Raw genomic sequence first — 16,908 nt, forward strand, 5'->3', positions numbered from 1 at the left:
TAATCATTCCCATGCACGCCACCGCTCCCTAAGTAACCACCAGCGCCCCCCAACCCACCCTCCCTCCTGCTCCGCTGCTTCAATAACACAAATGATCAGAAATGATAATGACAATCATGTCCATGAATATTTTAGGTGTGCATGCATGTGTGCATTTGTATGCACACAAAGTTTGTTTGTGTGTGTGTGTGTGTCTGGGGCTAGGTTGGTGTGAGTGTCTGTATGGTTGTATTTGTATGTGTGTGTTTGTGCGTGTGAGAACCTGTGTGTGTGTGTGTGTGTGTGTCTGTGTTTGTGTCAGTAAAGAACTCTATATGTGGGGGATGCAGCTGTAGAATTGACATTTATACGAAGAGTGTCTTAAGGACCATGTTTGAGTGATTGTTAAGTAAATTCAGCGTTACATCCACATCAACGTTTACGTAGAGTCAACCAAAGTGCTTTCTTTTCCTTGATAGTATCCTCCTTATGTTGTCTTTGAGGAACACACCCAAAGGTTGAAATGTAAATGGCCTCATTAAGTTAGAGGGGTTTGTAAAAGCCCTTCAGAAAGAATAAAATATCAGGCTACTGATTATGGTCAACACAAGGTCTGAAAGGAACAGAAAAAAAGTGAGCATCTTTCCACAAGGGCACTCTGTCCCAGGGTCTCCCACTGTAAATCCCCTGTCCTTGTGAGGACAGCTTTCCTTTTTAACGACACCCTACACTTTGCATTTCCACTAAATGGCCATTATTTATCCTATTATGCTGACTCAAAAATCCTTCTCTTTAAATGCAGATTAACCTGGGCGTATTCATTAGGAAGTCCTTAAGACCGCATTCATCTCCTGCCACGCCACATTGTTCTGTTGACGGGACTAACAAATAGGCTCATTATCAAAATGGCCGTCATATGCCTGCCACGTAAAAAGCAATCTCCTGCTTTTCTCCTCCTCCCACATACTTTGGTCCCGTAATGATGGATGAATAGACAGTCCTTGAGTGGGGAGAGCGCTCCTCTGAATGTGTGCACAAAATACTGTGGTGGATACAGATATGGGAGTCATGTTCATGTGCAAGTACACTCACACCAATGTTCAACAAGGCCATGTTAGTTTTAAGATGATACAAAACAAATGAAAAGAGCACGAATGCGATAGAGGAGGTTTTCCTTTTAGTCACATCTGACTGGTGTCTGTGAAGATAGCTCTGAGATTGGCAGCTGTCAGTACGTCAACTAACACCCTTGAGTGCCTCCGTGTTGTGTACGTTCGTACTCGGCATCTATGTGTGTCGCTGAATTAGCAGTCGCTAAATGGTTTGGAAACAAATATAATTGTTTTCGTCTAGTGACTGGGACACGATCTGTGTTTGTTGCTGTGTGAGCGGATATGTGTGTGTGTTTGTGTGTGTGTGTGTTTGTGTGTGTGTGTGTGTGTGTGTGTGTGTGTGTGTGTTAGTCACATCTAGCATGGCTGCAAGTTGAATAACAAAACACAACTCAAACGGAGCCAGGTCTCCTGTTTGTGTGTGCGGATTTGTTTTGGGTAAGTCCTCACTGAAGGCAGCTCCCGACAGCTCACAGAGCCATTGTCAGCCGCCGAGTCTTTCCCCTTCTTACCAAGACAGAGCTGCAACAGTGCCGCAAACTCAACCAGGTCAGGCGCATGAAGTCGCCCCGCTAATGGGATTCCTACACCTTTCTCTTAGCCGATTATAAGAAACCTATCAATCGCGACCGCACCTCCACCAAAAACAACGACGGCGCCTGCGCTGAACCGCTAAGTGGCTGCCATCAGGAAAAGAGCAAAAAAAAAGAAGAGGTCTGATTGGGCGGCGTGGCCTGGATTCTACCCTGCCCTCTTGCCTCGACAGACCGCTGCCCATATCCCCAGCCTCCCACCCTCCCATACATCCATCCCATGATCCAGCCCTCTCCGTCCCTTTGACCTGAGTGGCTCATTAGTAGAGTGGGTCCCCCACCCCCCCCCCCTCCACCCTCAGCCCTGATAGGCACTCTAATCGCTAGGCAGCCCCTCTGTGATTGGGGCTCTTTCTGTGTCTCCCAGTTGGTTGCCATCGGCTTCCAGGAGCACAGGGCTATCGGTGGCTAGTTCAGCGGCTGCTGCTGCTACTGCGTCTCTCTGTTATTTTGCCCTTTGAAGGTAACGGCAGGGGATCGATGTGATGAATGGGCATTATGAGGGGCACGCCGTCGATGGCTGGCTGGAGCGTCGAAGCATAGGCCACGGCCGGGGGAGCATCCGCGGGAATACATCAGCCACTCTTTCTCCTTCCTTTCTTGATTGCCCTCTCTTGCTATCCTCTCGCTCGCTTGCTCTTTTCCCTTTTTGCTTTCTCTCTCCCTTTTGCTCCCTCCCTCTCTTTCTCCCTCTCTCTGTCACCTCACCTCATCATTTTCTCATAATTATTTAATCCATATTTTGCTTATCCCTCTCTCTCCCTCTATCCCTTCTCTCTCTCTCTCTCTCTCTCTCTCTCTCTCTCTCTCTCTCTCCTCTCTTTATTTAATCCATATATTCTTTATCCCTGTCTCTCTGTCTGTTCCCATTCTCGGTCCAGCCAGCTCTGACTGGTCATTAACTCTGAACATTAAGGCACCCTGAGAATCCTTAGCTCCTTCATATCTTCATAACTGGCTGCCCATTAAAAAAAAAGCCATAATGACACACACACACACACACAATGGCCGCAACACTTGGGCTAAAGGCAGAGTGCCTTCCATATCGCTGGTGATGAAGCTACAAAGCTATTAGCAACTCAAAGCAAATGAGGGAACATTTGGTCGGTGTACAGATGGATGCCACGCAAAGCGGCGCTCTGTGTTTGTCTGTTGCCTCGTTAGCAAACAGATATACAGTTTTTCGAGTAAATCAAATGTGGGTCTTAGAAGCGGTAGCACCAGCGCTGATGAAATATGCATACGGCTAAAGTAATTACCACAGAGACACAGGGGTTTGCATTGGTAGGAACACAATAAGTCCCAAGGAGCGGACCAAAGGCGGTTTGGTGATGGTTTTTTGGCTCCGTCCTCTTCTTAAGCATAATGTTTTGCTTGTTAATATTCACTACATACCAACCTAAGTGCTAAGGGATAGGGAGGGACAGTTCCACAACCTTTCCGTGACCTTTCCGTTGAAAGACCGCATGATCGTCTGGCGCACGGGACTGCGGGGGAGCAGCTGAACGGAGATACAGTAGCGGCTCCCGCAAGAGATAACGATAGATAAAAATGTATACACAAGCCCACCCTCTTAAACTCTCCATTTTTATCCCCCCCCCCCCCCCCCCCCCACACACACACACACACACACACACACACACACTCTCCCCCACTTTTATATCTCGTCCTTGACGTTAAATAAAATATCCCACCGCTGTGGTCATTTGGGTTTCATCACGCCGTACGCTGAGGTATACAAGACAAAGAGAGTTTGGTTGGGGGAGCAGCGTGGTTGAGGATGTGGACGATAAATGGATGTAGGTGTCAGGAAATTCCATTATCACAGAGGTGGCAGGTGATAACAGCCACCCCCCCCCCCTTCCCGACTCCCACCGACCCCCCCATACCAGAGACAGGTTTGGTCTCGCTCTGCTGAGCGGTGGGAAGGGGAAGAGGACAGGGAGATACAGAACAGGGAGACTCACTGAGTAAGTGAGTACTCACTCACTCACTCACTCACTCGCACACACCGATGCAGATGTGCAATGAATGGAGGTGAGCGAGATTGTTCTGGCGTTAAATTGTGCTGTTAATATATAGGCTAGTCAAATGTTTCCTTACTGACAAATTGAGAAATGTGGAATAGTTATCACAGCCCCATGTCTGCTATACAACCATCAGGGAGATCAATATGTGGTCGCTAAACCACCTAGGTACACGCAGCCTGTTCTCTCCACACAAACATACACACTCACAAAATACACAGTCACTAACACACGCACACACAACAGGGCTGTTTAGGAGTGTAGACGACACAAATATGAAAAGGTAAGCCTTGAAAACAAAATTACTTAGCCTCATGAGCGGTTCTCGAAGCAAATTTAAATGTCTTCCAAGTAAATCCCAAACAAGTATTCAACAACCACAAATATCCAAGCAAACATCTCAGGCAGACAAAATGCCTTTCCATTAACATACGAGCCAGGGAAAAACACAAAAATCTGGGCAGGCATTCCAGTCGGGCATTATCCAGGATGCCTCGGGCCGCTTTCTGGCGTGAAAGATGGCGGTCATTTGGCTAGACGAGAAGCAGGGAGGAACCCCTCCCCGACGGGAGCAGACGGGGTGCAGAGGAGCCCTGGGCAGGCTTGTATTAATGAACAGGCAGTGCTGAAAGGGACAGGTCCCTGTAATGCTGATGAATGGTCATTACAGAGCAGAGACGAGGGCAGGAAGGAGGGAGAGAGAGAGAGAGAGAGCGAGAGAGGAGGGGAGAAGGAGGGAAGATGAGAGAGGGATGAACTCAGTGGGCACGGGGGGGCAGCGACGGTGAAAAAAGGCTTTAATTTGCACCTCGGATTTCTGTAAACTCGTTCATCATGTCGGCAGTGTCCCACTCCCAGAGCTCCCTTTCACCTGCTTCCCCCCACACACACCTCTTTCGACACCCACTCGCCCCTTCTCGGTATCCGCCCCGCTCCACATCTCCCAAACACCCCCAACGTTCTCCTGTATTTTCTCCAATGTTTTCTGCTTTGTCCTACATGCTGTGACTACAACCGGGATTATTTATTTATTTTCAAGAATGTTCCATTCATTGGCTTCAGAGGCCTCTCACGAAATCTAAGCAGTCGCACACACACACACACACACACACACACACGCACACGCACACGCACTCACACTCACACTCACACACTTACACATGTACACTCACAGGCACACACACATACACAAACACACACACACACACACGCGCACACACGCACACACACATGCACAAACACACACACACACGCACACCCGTTGATTGGGGTCGTTACCTGCACCTTTGAATGACGTATGAACCTCTATTCAGCTCCTCTGTTGAGTGGCTGGGATAGGGTGGGGGTGTGTGTTTAGGGAGCTGGGGGAGGGTGGTTCCTACCAGAGACACCCAGGTCAACCTCTCATCCTTCCTGGGTTTGATGGAACTGCCAGGGTTGCAAAAAGGTCAGAGCAGACAGGAGAGGGAGCTCCAGGAGACGAATGCTCTCACAAGATACATGCACTGGGGGGAATGAGGCCCCCTACTCAACCATGGACACCATTAACTACCCCTGCGTGGCCCCGCCCTTATTCCTGCCCCGTAGGCTTTTAGTGGCAGCAGGGATACACAGAAATAAATTGGTGAGTCAAACTTTGGTCTCAGATGAGAGAGGGAGAGAGGGATAGAGGACCGAGGGAGAGAGAGAGAGGGGGACAGAGGGAGAGAGAGAGAGAGAGAGAGAGAGAGAGAGAGAGAGAGAAAGAGGGGATGAGAGATGGATAGAGAGAAGGTTAGAGGCGAAGCGAAAGGGACGGTATTACTCCAAAACATTGGACATCCACTGAGAAGGAAAACAACAAAGCTGCCTCATATCTCGCCCAGTGCCCTTCCATGTCCTGTTTTAAGAAGCTGGCCTTTCATGTGCTTAAAGCATTTCATACCTCGCAGTGCGGAGGTTAGAAATGACACACCAACCAATTTTGAAAACTCTGTGAAGAAGCGCAACCACATTCGCTTTGACTGTAAGCTTGGATTATGCTTGTGTGATACTGCATTAAAATGAATATATACCCCGGCCGGGAGATTTTTAGCTTTTCAGAGGCATGAAGTCCATGGTTCTTAAAAAGATACATTTAATTGCAGTATATATCAAAAAAAGTTTTTATATGAAGAATGGATTTTTACTGTGCAGCTTTCAGCTCTTTTTTCCTTGAGATATAACGATTGCAGCCACCACTAATGGCAGGATTTCATCATGACTGGGTACAGTGGCGGAGGCATCACAGTGCGATTGAATACCCGGGAGAGCCGCTAATGCCCATCCGCCATGCTTTCTGGGTCATGCCTCTAACGATAACCAATGCAATGCAGCAATGAGCGGACACCAAATGTACTTCCAGCGGAGAGCCATCGCTCGGCCGCTGCCGTGGAGTACGGATCCACGCCTTTTTTGGCGCTGATTGCGATTCGATCGCGTATAATTAAAAGATGTCTTACACATCATATTTTGCCATGCCCCTAGTCGACGCTCGCCTAGTCAAGGCTCAGAGGCAATGGCGAGGGCTGTACTTTTTAAAAGTAATTATTGGTTCTGCTGCTCGTGTGTATATATACGAGACACGCTACATTTGTTGAGCTTGTCGAGTCAGCTGGGTAGCCAAAAGAGGTTTATTTAATTATTACATCCCGATATTCCATTCAGTTTCGTTCTAAATATAAATGTGTTTGAACGTTCCCGGGTGATGGATAAACCGCAAAGCCCTAATGTGTTTGCTCAATCTGTCAATCGCAGAGTATACAGCGCTCGTAATATAACTCGGAGATAAATGAATTCATTACACTACCAGTCAAACACAATGATGGCGTATTATGAAAAGTCATAATATGTCTATTTTCCCTCTCAGTCTGTAGTCTCCTTACTAGCCGGCTTTGCAGTGTTTGTTTATTGGATGGCTTCTATATTATTTACAGTGACTAATGCTATTATTTCCCACTCCTCTCCCTCTCTCCTTTCTCTCTCTCTCTCTTGCTCTCTCCCTCGCCATCCCTCCCTCTCTCGCTCTCTCTCCCTCCCTCTCTCGCTCTCTCTCTCTTTCTCTCTACATCCCCCTCTCTCTCTCCCTCTCTCTCTCACTCTCTCTCTCTTTCTCTCTACATCCCCCTCTCTCTCTCCCTCCCTCTCTCGCTCTCTCTCTCTTTCTCTCTACATCCCCCTCTCTCTCCCTCTCTCTCCCTCCCTCTCTCTACCCCCCCCCCCCCTCACAGTGGGAAGAGGTGAGCGGCTACGACGAGAACCTCAACACCATCCGGACGTACCAGGTGTGCAACGTGTTCGAGCCCAGCCAGAACAACTGGCTGCTCACCACCTTCATCAACCGCCGCGGCGCCCAGCGCATCTACGTGGAGATGCGCTTCACCGTGCGCGACTGCAGCTCCATCCCCAACGTGCCGGGCTCGTGTAAGGAGACCTTCAACCTGTACTACTACGAGAGCGACGCCGTCATCGCCACCAAGGGCACGGCGTTCTGGATGGAGGCGCCCTACCTCAAGGTGGACACCATCGCCGCCGACGAGAGCTTCTCCCAGGTGGACTTTGGCGGGCGGCTCATGAAGGTGAACACGGAGGTGAGGAGCTTCGGCCCGCTGTCCAAGAACGGCTTCTACCTGGCATTCCAGGACTACGGCGCCTGCATGTCCCTGCTGTCCGTGAGGGTCTTCTACAAGAAGTGCCCCAGCGTGGTGCAGAACTTTGCCATCTTCCCGGAGACCATGACGGGCGCCGAGAGCACGTCGCTGGTCATCGCGCGGGGCGTCTGCATCCCCAACTCGGAGGAGGTGGACGTGCCCATCAAGCTGTACTGCAACGGCGACGGGGAGTGGATGGTGCCCATCGGGAGCTGCACGTGCAAGGCCGGGTTTGAGCCGGACAACGGCAACGTGTGCAGAGGTAAGGAGGCTCCGCCATGATGCCTGTTGTGTGGTGTGGTGTCGCTGAGAGGTGGGAGGGAGGAGCGGGAACATCTGTAGGGCGGCTGTCCAGGCTAATAGCCTCCTCTCAGGGATGACTTGAACGCCGGCCGTTCATTCTTAATATTGATTACCGCACCGTGATGGATCGCGTCCCGCTATCCTGCAGCGCACACGATGGATTTGATCTCTTTAGCATCGTACATAAAGGAAACATCGGCCCACCCCACGCAAGAGATTTACTGCGTCACGGCAACGGGTGAGGGCGAAGGTGTTTTATGAGTCGGGTGGAGCGGCAGGGGCCTGCAGCCGTCTGAAGAGGTATACACACATTGATCCCTAATCTGTATAGAAACCAGCCCTCAGCCGCCAGTGAAGGCTGGATTAAAGGGTCCGGTTGAGTCTTAATGGAAAGAGACAAGAGAGGTGACATGCTGAATGCAGAAATGTAGTTTGCTAGGGTGGGAAATCTCAGGTTCCATCTTTATTTTCTGTTTTTCATTCTCTTGTTTTTTCTTTTATTTATATTTTATGTCCTTCCATGCACCTTCATTATAAATGCAGACACACAAACACACACGCACACACACACACACTCCGATATACACACACACATTTAAACACAGATTAAGAAAAAAACTGAAAAGCGAGGGGCTCAAGGTGTGTGATGATAATGCGGCTGGCTCAGGGGGGCTAACAGCGTGAGGGCGGTATTAGCTGGCCCCCGGACATGGGCCTGAGAGTGTGTGCAGCCCTGATAAGATTGATTGGCAGACATCTGTTCCGATCCATACTCAGATATGCGAATCGCCGCATATCTACAAAGTAGAAGGTGCATTCGGGTCTGTACTGTACCCTGCATCGCTCCATGCTATAGACAAACATTTCTGCACACACTAACACACAGCAAACACCTTGCACAGTCCTTGGCAAAGGAACGGTGACTTTCAAAAGCAAGCAACTATGCTTGGGCGCGTTCCTCAGTTCAGTCATTTTTCCTCATGTCGTTTCTCATGCTGCTTCCTGTATTTTTCATTGCCTCTGCTCTGTGCTCCAGTGTGATGATTTTGGCGCTGGGATTATTGCAATATGGCTGTGAAAAAGTAATTTTCTGCTCTTTTTTCTGACTTTGGAGATGCAAATACTTTAGTAACTGACCTGTGATGGTCACTAAGGTCACTACAAGTTGTCCAATCAGATTTACCCAGTAATTCAGTTATGTTATAATGCTCATTGTATTAACTTGTTTTTAATATTACATTATATCTATACAAGATAAAACGAGGCACATTGCAGATCGCTCCCTCTCATCACATTTTTCTTCATCAATTTGAAGCACAACTTAACCATAGTATAGTTATTGGATTCCAAGGACTCCCTATGTGCTGGTATGAGGCTTGTTGTGTTCTGGGAAGACAGATGCACACACAGATGATTATTAAGTGCAAAGAGTTCCCCAACTGCATTGTAGGTACACAGTGAGAGGGTGAAACAGGGAGAGAAGAGCGAGTATGCATTGCAGCAGCCCACAGTATTCTCTGGGAACTGCAAAACGTACTCTATTGCCCTTCTACTCACATCCAGTGGGAGGCCTTCCAATCAGAACAATCTCAACCATTTATTTTCCCAACCATTTCTGTTCATGTGCTTGTAATACATTATTTAAAGAGGGGGCGATCTAACCTTAAAGTGCTCCTGGACGTGGGGGCTACTAACATCAACCAATCAATCGCCGACATCGGGCAATAACATGGCTGCAAGTGTTCGGCCTGGAGTAATTGGCCATTATAAACAAGGTATAAAAAAGGAGCAGAAAGAATATGGGAGCATGCAGTTTCATGCTTAAGTAATCCCAGTCGAGGAGGAGGAGGAGGAGAGCTGTGAGGGCTACGATATTATGACGGGAACGGTTTCTCTGGTAAGAGGAAAATATTGGGAAAATCACCAGGCCAACGCAATTTGTGGGTTGTTCAAAGTACAAGTGTTCCCTTTTTTATGTATTTATACTCACTCTTACTGCATCCACTATATATTAACTTCAGATCTTTGGAAATATGTCCCCTATTAACTTTGACCAATAAACATATCCTACTTATATAGAGCTATTCTCATCTTGGCTTGTCGTGATGTCATAGCAGTGAGGCTAGCAATCCCAATCAACACTGTTCAGGCGTGATTGAAATTTGAAATGGAGTCAGCTCTTTGTGCAGGGGTGTGTATATGTGGGCGGGGTCTTTGTGTGTATGGTGCACATGTGCATCATGTGTGTTTGTGTGTGGGTGTGTGTGCATGGGTGAGTGTGTGTCACTGTTTGAGTGTGTGTGTGTGTGTATATGTGTGTTTAAATGAGTGCCACTGTATGTGTTTGTGTCACTTTATACATGTGTTTGGTACTGCATGTGTGTGTCCCACTGTATGCATGTGTGTACACTGTTTGTTTGTTGGCACGTGGTATGGCGTCCATTCGTCCACCCGCAGCTATAGAGTTTTTAACAAGCGATGGGCCACCTGTTGAGCCAAGGCAGACTGCAGAAGGGCTCATAGAGAGAGAGAGAGTGAGAGAGAGACCACCTACCCCCAGCTAGGACACCAGTGAACCACCCTCATTACCCACCACTCCCCTGCTCCCACATCAGCCATCAGGCCATCCTGTCTTTTTTTTCTTATTTTATGTACCTCTCACACTATGACTTCAGACCCCTCCTTCTCCTCCACCTCCCCGCCTACTCGGCGATGTTAGCAAGCTGCTAAATATTTTAACACTGCCCGGTTAAATTGACTATGTGGTCTCCAAATAGCGCTCCACTGCCTCCATCAACGGTATTGTGCGTGCGTGCCTCTGTCTGTGCGTGCGTGAGTGCTTGTGTGTTTCTGTTTGCTCAGCATAAGTGGCCGGAGAGAGTACTTTTGTGGTGGCACTAAACCCTTTCACGGCCGTTGCCGTGGTTTCTCACCGACTGGCTGGCATTCAAGCTAAATAACTTAACTAAACAAACATGTGATGCATTCTGTTCTCACTCCGGGAGAGCCATGTGCTGTTTTTCTCTATCTGTGTGTGATTCTCATAAGTGAAGTACATTCCTTACCAACCTTATTTATTTATTTTTCTTAAAGCCCGGCCCGCCGATTATGAAACTCATGCTTCAAATACGAGACCAAGAAAACAAACCATAATGTGCAGCGATTATCAAATCAAACAGATATAAGTGTGTTTAACTATGTGGTACCGTCATCTCCCCCATGTCATGGCTGGTTCTCCTCTCCCCTCAGGAGGGGGGGGTTGGCCGGTAGCTACTCTGGGCCTGTGGTGTGTAAAGCTGGCCCCTGGACGCTGTTTATGAGGCCCACCTCCATAGGTTTTTATTCTTTTGTAATTGGCTAACCGCGCTGAAAGCTTATTGCGCCGTTTGTAGCTCTTGTCCGCGAGCCATTCTTATGCAAAGCACATCGCAGCTTTGAATCTCTCCCTCCCTCCCTCCCCACTCCCTCCCCTTCTCCCCTCGGGTGACATCTGGACGCGTTTGGAGGGCCAGGGAGAGGGTGTGAGCGGTGAATAGGTCAGGCGGGCCAGGGAGGCTGGGACGTAGGGAGGTTGACATTAGAGAGGGGCCGGGTAGCTTGTTGCACCAGGGCCCTGGCCATGGTCTGGAGGAAGTCGCTGGACCTGAAAGTAGAGGGCATTTAAACACAGAGTCTGGGTGAAATAGTGAAAATTAGCCACAGTATAAGCTGCCAATCCTCATGCATTCATCCACAGTATATAACTCACGGTAAAATCGGTGCATCCTTCCGGTTGGCCTGTTGGCACTGACCAGAGTTCTTCTTATGAGCACAATCGCGGTGGGGATATTCTTTCATGGCGCAGCATTGTTAAACTCCAGCAGGCTTTTGACACATTAAAACATTAATATTACAAATATTCAAACAATTTTATTTAACATTCTTCCGGCTGACAGTGGCAGCGGGAGGTTCACAGCCCATTGAGCAAGTGTGCTTCCCTCGGCTAAGTGCCGATTCATCACGGCTGCCTTAGCACCGTCTAATGGCTGCCATCATGGAAACATGCACATGCATGCACACACATGCACGGACGCACGTGCGCACACACATATGCACCGGCTCACACACACACACACATGCATGAATGCAAAAATGGGTTTATTTAACACAACTTACTTAAAGCAACACTAAAAGACTTTGTAACTTATCGTTCAGCCTTTCATGATCACATCAAAAGAAGAAGAAAAATGGGCATGTGACGTAGTGATCTAAATATAACATGAATCAAACGTTCACCTCGACAGCGTTGTCTAATTATAACAGCGACAAGGGAGGCAAAAACATTCAGTCGCTATCAAGGCAGGGCCGGATGAAGGGGGGTGTATATATGTGTTCACACTACACATTAAAGGTAAACCTTCACCTGCTGGGTGTATCATCTTGGCTCAGTATATAAGGGCTGGCGCGTCGCAGGCACAGTGGCCCCAGCAAGCTATTAGAGCCAATTCCAGTCCATTTGGCCTTGTCTATTCCTGTTCCACCGGCCTTACTTCATTTGCTGAGATGCCCCCGTGTGCACCCGCCCCATATGCACGCTCACGTTGGCTGCAATGTGTGCACGGGGACTCGCATGCACACCGAGTAAGAGAGACACCTGCATGACCCGCCGCCCCCGTCCACTTGGCAAATAAACACACACAAACAGACATACACACACACACACCCAAACACACACACACACACACACACACACACACACACACACGCACACGCACACGCACACACACACACACACACACACACACAGACATGCACATACACGCACTAAAAAAACTCACTACCTGCACGGCTTTCCATCCAATATGCTCCAAATAAACACACACGGACACAAACAAAACACCACACACTCAAACACGCACACAAACAAACACATATTCAATCCAAAGTCACCTTGAGGCCCAATTAAGCGAGCCTCTGACTCCTCTTGTCCCTATTAGCAGTGGAGAAGCACCGCCGTGACTTGGGCAACAAAAAAGTGTGAAAGGAGCGCGACGGAGACGGAGAGAAAGGCGGCGAACAGACAACAGAGCGTAGTGAAGGTGGCTGAAAGACTCCTTCGTCTCCATGGCACTCAATGAGCTGAATAGGGAGGGTGGCGGGGAGCACTGGTGAAAGGCCACGGCCCCCGTAGAACGGAGTGGCCAAACACTGTCTGTAATGACCCCCAAACACACACACAACATTCCCCTCTCGGTCTCCCTCTCTGCCACTCTCTTTCGTTCTCACTCTCTCCTCCTGCCCTGACATGGTCCCACCTCTAATGACTTGGGGGGGAACGCAAAGACGCCTCTTTGTCCACTGCACATAATGCCCATACCACCACCACCACCACCACCACCACCACCACCACCACAAACACCACACATGGTGGTGATCTCCTCAAACCCCCTCAGCACTCCACCTCTAGGGGTGGAGACGTGGCTTCTCTTTCAATTATGTCTCTCTCTCTCTCTCTCTCTCTCTCCCTCTTGTGGCTTCACAGTATCCTAGACTCTGGACTGCGGGGGATTCTTCTATTGAAGAGTCGAATCATTAATGCACTCTGACGCTGACTGTTCCCTCTCTCCCCTGGTCCTTCCCTCTCTCTGAACTCAGATGTATAGAGACTGCAACCCCCCCCCCCCAACACACACAGTCAAACACACTCTCCAGCCGTCAACTACATTGTTAACCTCTCCTTCTGTTCCTTTCTTCCTTCTTTTTTTTGCTTCGTATGCGTCAGCCTGTTTGTATCGTCTGCCCTTTCCTTCTTCCACCATTTTCTTCCCCCCCACGCACTATTGAGTCTTTCTTGTGTTGTTGTTGACAGTCGGACATCATGTTGTCCTCTCCCCAGTCCATCAAGATCAATCAAACAGCACCTTGGATTGGCATTGCTTACTCAATGGATTAATACTAAAAAGAAGCAAATATAATACTGACGCAGAAAAAACATCGTTTCCAACTCTGCAGTGCTGAGTCTCCACAAATATACGTTGCAAAACTCGTTTTGACAGTACGGACACTTCTCAGGCTTCTCTCCCTCCCTCCTTCCCCTCTGCCCCCCCCCCCTCCCGGTTCCCTCTCTTCTTCTATCTCTTCCCTATGGAGAAGTCTTCTAGCAGGCAGTAATGAGGGGACGTGGTGAGACTCTTTCTCTCGCTCTCTCTCTGCTACGCTCATGCTCTCTCTCTCTTTCTCTCTGCGGATTGCCCCTTGGTCCAGAAAGTACAAAGACCCTCTGTGGATTTCCTCCTGCGCCCCACCCCTCATCAGTGTCCATCAATATTCACTCTCCCCTAATAAAGCAGCCAGCTCTGTTTGGCTGGCCCGCCCAGGGCCCCAGTTGAATTCTGGGAAAAAAAAGGTCCCATTCGGTTTCCTAGAGGTTATCAGTAGGACTGATTGATGCAGATTAGTCAAGGTTATGTTGTGGAACCTGTAGACTGAAAAACTAATTAGAATTGAATTTCAATTATGGTCTGTCCAATATACCTCAGTGAGACGTGGGAAGTAGTTGGGGAAGAGAGTTTGTTGAGACATGGCCGGGATTAACTTTTCTGTTGCAATTTGTGTGTTTCTATGTGTTTTATGCACAAATTGTTTCCGACAAATTTACTTATTGTATGTCGCTTTGGATAAAAGCGTCTGCTAAATACCTATATGTAAATGTAAATATACAGTGTCCATATCTAAGTCTCTTAATATATAGTTTGTTGGAATATACAGTGGTATAAGCCTAGGATAGCAATCTCACTTTACTCTCTTAATTGGCACAAATGTGCTCAGACCACACAACCACATGGACCACACACACACACACACACACACACACGCACACACACACACACACACACACAAATACACACACTATGACTACATTGAAGGTTAAATATAGTGTAATTTCAAAGCACTAATTGTTATGCTTTTATTTCTGTGCACAAGGCCAATGCCATGCTCCCTTAGCCCTTGTGATTAAACACACACGAGCACGGACGTTTGTCTGTATAATTTGTGCCATGACACCGAATGTAATCCTCAACCAATTCTCATTCCCACTGTAATTAGCCAAGTCATAACTAAACCAACCCCAAGACATCTTAGTTAAGTGGGACAATATGCAATTATCCAGGAATTATACAACTGGAATAATCTTTACAGCTTCACTCTGTGTGTGTGTGTGTGTGTGTGTGTGTGTGTGTGTATGTGTGTGTTGGTGTGTGTGTGTGTGTGTATGTGTGTCTGTGTGTCTTTGTGTGTTTAATTGCAGCTTTTAGTTGACATTCATCACAGCCTCTAGTTTACAGGGTAAGCGCACAGTTGTTATGTAAGCCGATAGATTTTCTTGCAACACTAATAGTGTATTTATTGAGCTAGCTTGATATTAAGTAAGCTTGTCTCTTACTTGGTCATTTTAATGGCGTAGCATCTTTCTCAGTAGATGTGTTTAAATATTATCAACATCCATATCCACTTATAAAATCACTTATCTTTATGTATTTGTTTACTTATTAGCTTTCCTTGAAATGCAGAATATACGTTCAGCCAAATTGTACATGTAATAACAAGCTCCACCATTGGCTGATCACCGTCTATATCCAGTCATCACCGGAGGGGTGAACCTGGATCATGAACCTGATCTTACAAGGCTCCGGATGGATGGGGCTGATGGACAGAAAAGAAAGGATCGTCCTGTCTCTGACAGCCACGGTGACGAACATGGCTTATGAAGACTCCGTTATTGGCCGTCAGATCTCTGTGACAAAGCCATCGATTGGCCCTTTGTTGCAGACCCTTACGCCAGGGCCTCCCTGCCACGAAACTCTGCGGGGGAGAACGCTGGAGCCTTAGACGCCGCCTGAATACAGACTCTTGAGAAGGGGCTGGAGACAGAGACACAGCGAGGGATGGAGAGAGAGGGAGAGAGAGAGCGTCAGCCCGACTGAAATTGTCTGAGTCATGCGGCAAGCTGGAGATAGGGAGACAGAGATAGTGTGATCATGGGGGTGGATGCTGGTTGTAAGGTGAGCTGGGGTCATGGTGTGATGGTGGTATGATAGGGCGGTTTGGGATGTGGTGGTGTTGGTGGTGGTGGTGGGGTAGGCAGAGGCAGTAAGCCCAGGAAGGTAAGAAAGAATAGAGATGAAAATGAGAGGGACTTGATTATCCGGTTTTTCGGAACTCTTTGTTCTCCATTTGTTTACTGGTTTCCCCACACTGGTTGAATGGGAAAGGCGCTGCATTTCTTCACAACTGGGATAAGTAAAGGGAGTTTTCTTTGGGGACCTGTATTCAATGCAGTGTGTGTGTGTGTGTGTGTGTGTGTGTGTGTGTGTGTGTGTGTGTGTGTGTGTGTGTGTGTGTGTGTGTGGGTAGTGCGTGTGTGTGTATAGCTGCTTCGAGCAGCACAACTTTAATGAGATCTATAAGGGGTTGCTCCGCTTTAGACTCTAATCAAGGTTGCCAGCCACTCTGTCACTGACAGAGTGACGATCTCTCTCTCTCTCTCCTCTTTGTCTTTCTTTCTCCTGCCCTCTCTCTCTCTCTTTCTCTCTCTGTCCCTCTCTCTCTCTCTCTGCTGGTTGATGGAGCTCCCTTCGCTTCACTTTGGGTTCCTCCCCTGATTGGGCGCACAGTAAAAATCAATAGGGTGGGCTGCATACAATGAAACATTGCGGGGTACACATTTTATTTGTATTAAATGGACGGACTGCCTGCCTTAAGTAAACGACGGATTGTTAAAAAAGTTACGGGTCCTTATAACAAAATACTTGGCTGGGTGACGTAGGTCTCACTGAGTTACTGAGAGTATCAACGTGATGCTATCAACGTCTCGGTTCTTTTTGGTTTTACTTGCTTTGTTCCATCAACACAGAAATATTTGAATACAAAGGATAAACATTGCATCCCGACTGGTTCTGTAGAAGTGATGTTATAGTCACTACATTGCGTACATTGTGGCCCTCAATTAGGATATGGTTACATGATACTGAAATGCACAGTTTAGAACTGAACTTGTGTGTGTATGTAGTAGACGTCACACTGGAAAAGGCTGCTAGTGGGGGAGGGGAGAGAGACAGGGGAAGAGAACGGTAGACTGGGATAGATCTAAAGCCGGTTTCACACCGCCATGCGGCAACTCGCCGCCTCCATTCATTTCAATGAGGTAAGGGTGGTTACAAAAGCGGCTGTTGACCAGGAAGCGGTT

At 48.0% G+C, this 16,908-nt stretch overlaps 1 protein-coding gene across 2 annotated transcripts in view; it reads left to right on the forward strand.

The window, feature by feature from the left end:
• Positions 1-16,908, forward strand: part of ephb1 (EPH receptor B1) — a 159,669-nt gene that overhangs the window by 57,211 nt on the left and 85,550 nt on the right. For both annotated transcript variants that reach the window (XM_079750905.1, XM_079750906.1), the window contains exon 3: positions 6,960-7,641. In XM_079750905.1, coding sequence (XP_079607031.1) covers positions 6,960-7,641 — 682 coding nt within the window. The remainder of the gene's footprint in view (positions 1-6,959; positions 7,642-16,908) is intronic.

This window comes from Pollachius pollachius, assembly GCF_949987615.1.
Source record: "Pollachius pollachius genome assembly, chromosome: 14".
NCBI lineage: Eukaryota > Metazoa > Chordata > Actinopteri > Gadiformes > Gadidae > Pollachius > Pollachius pollachius.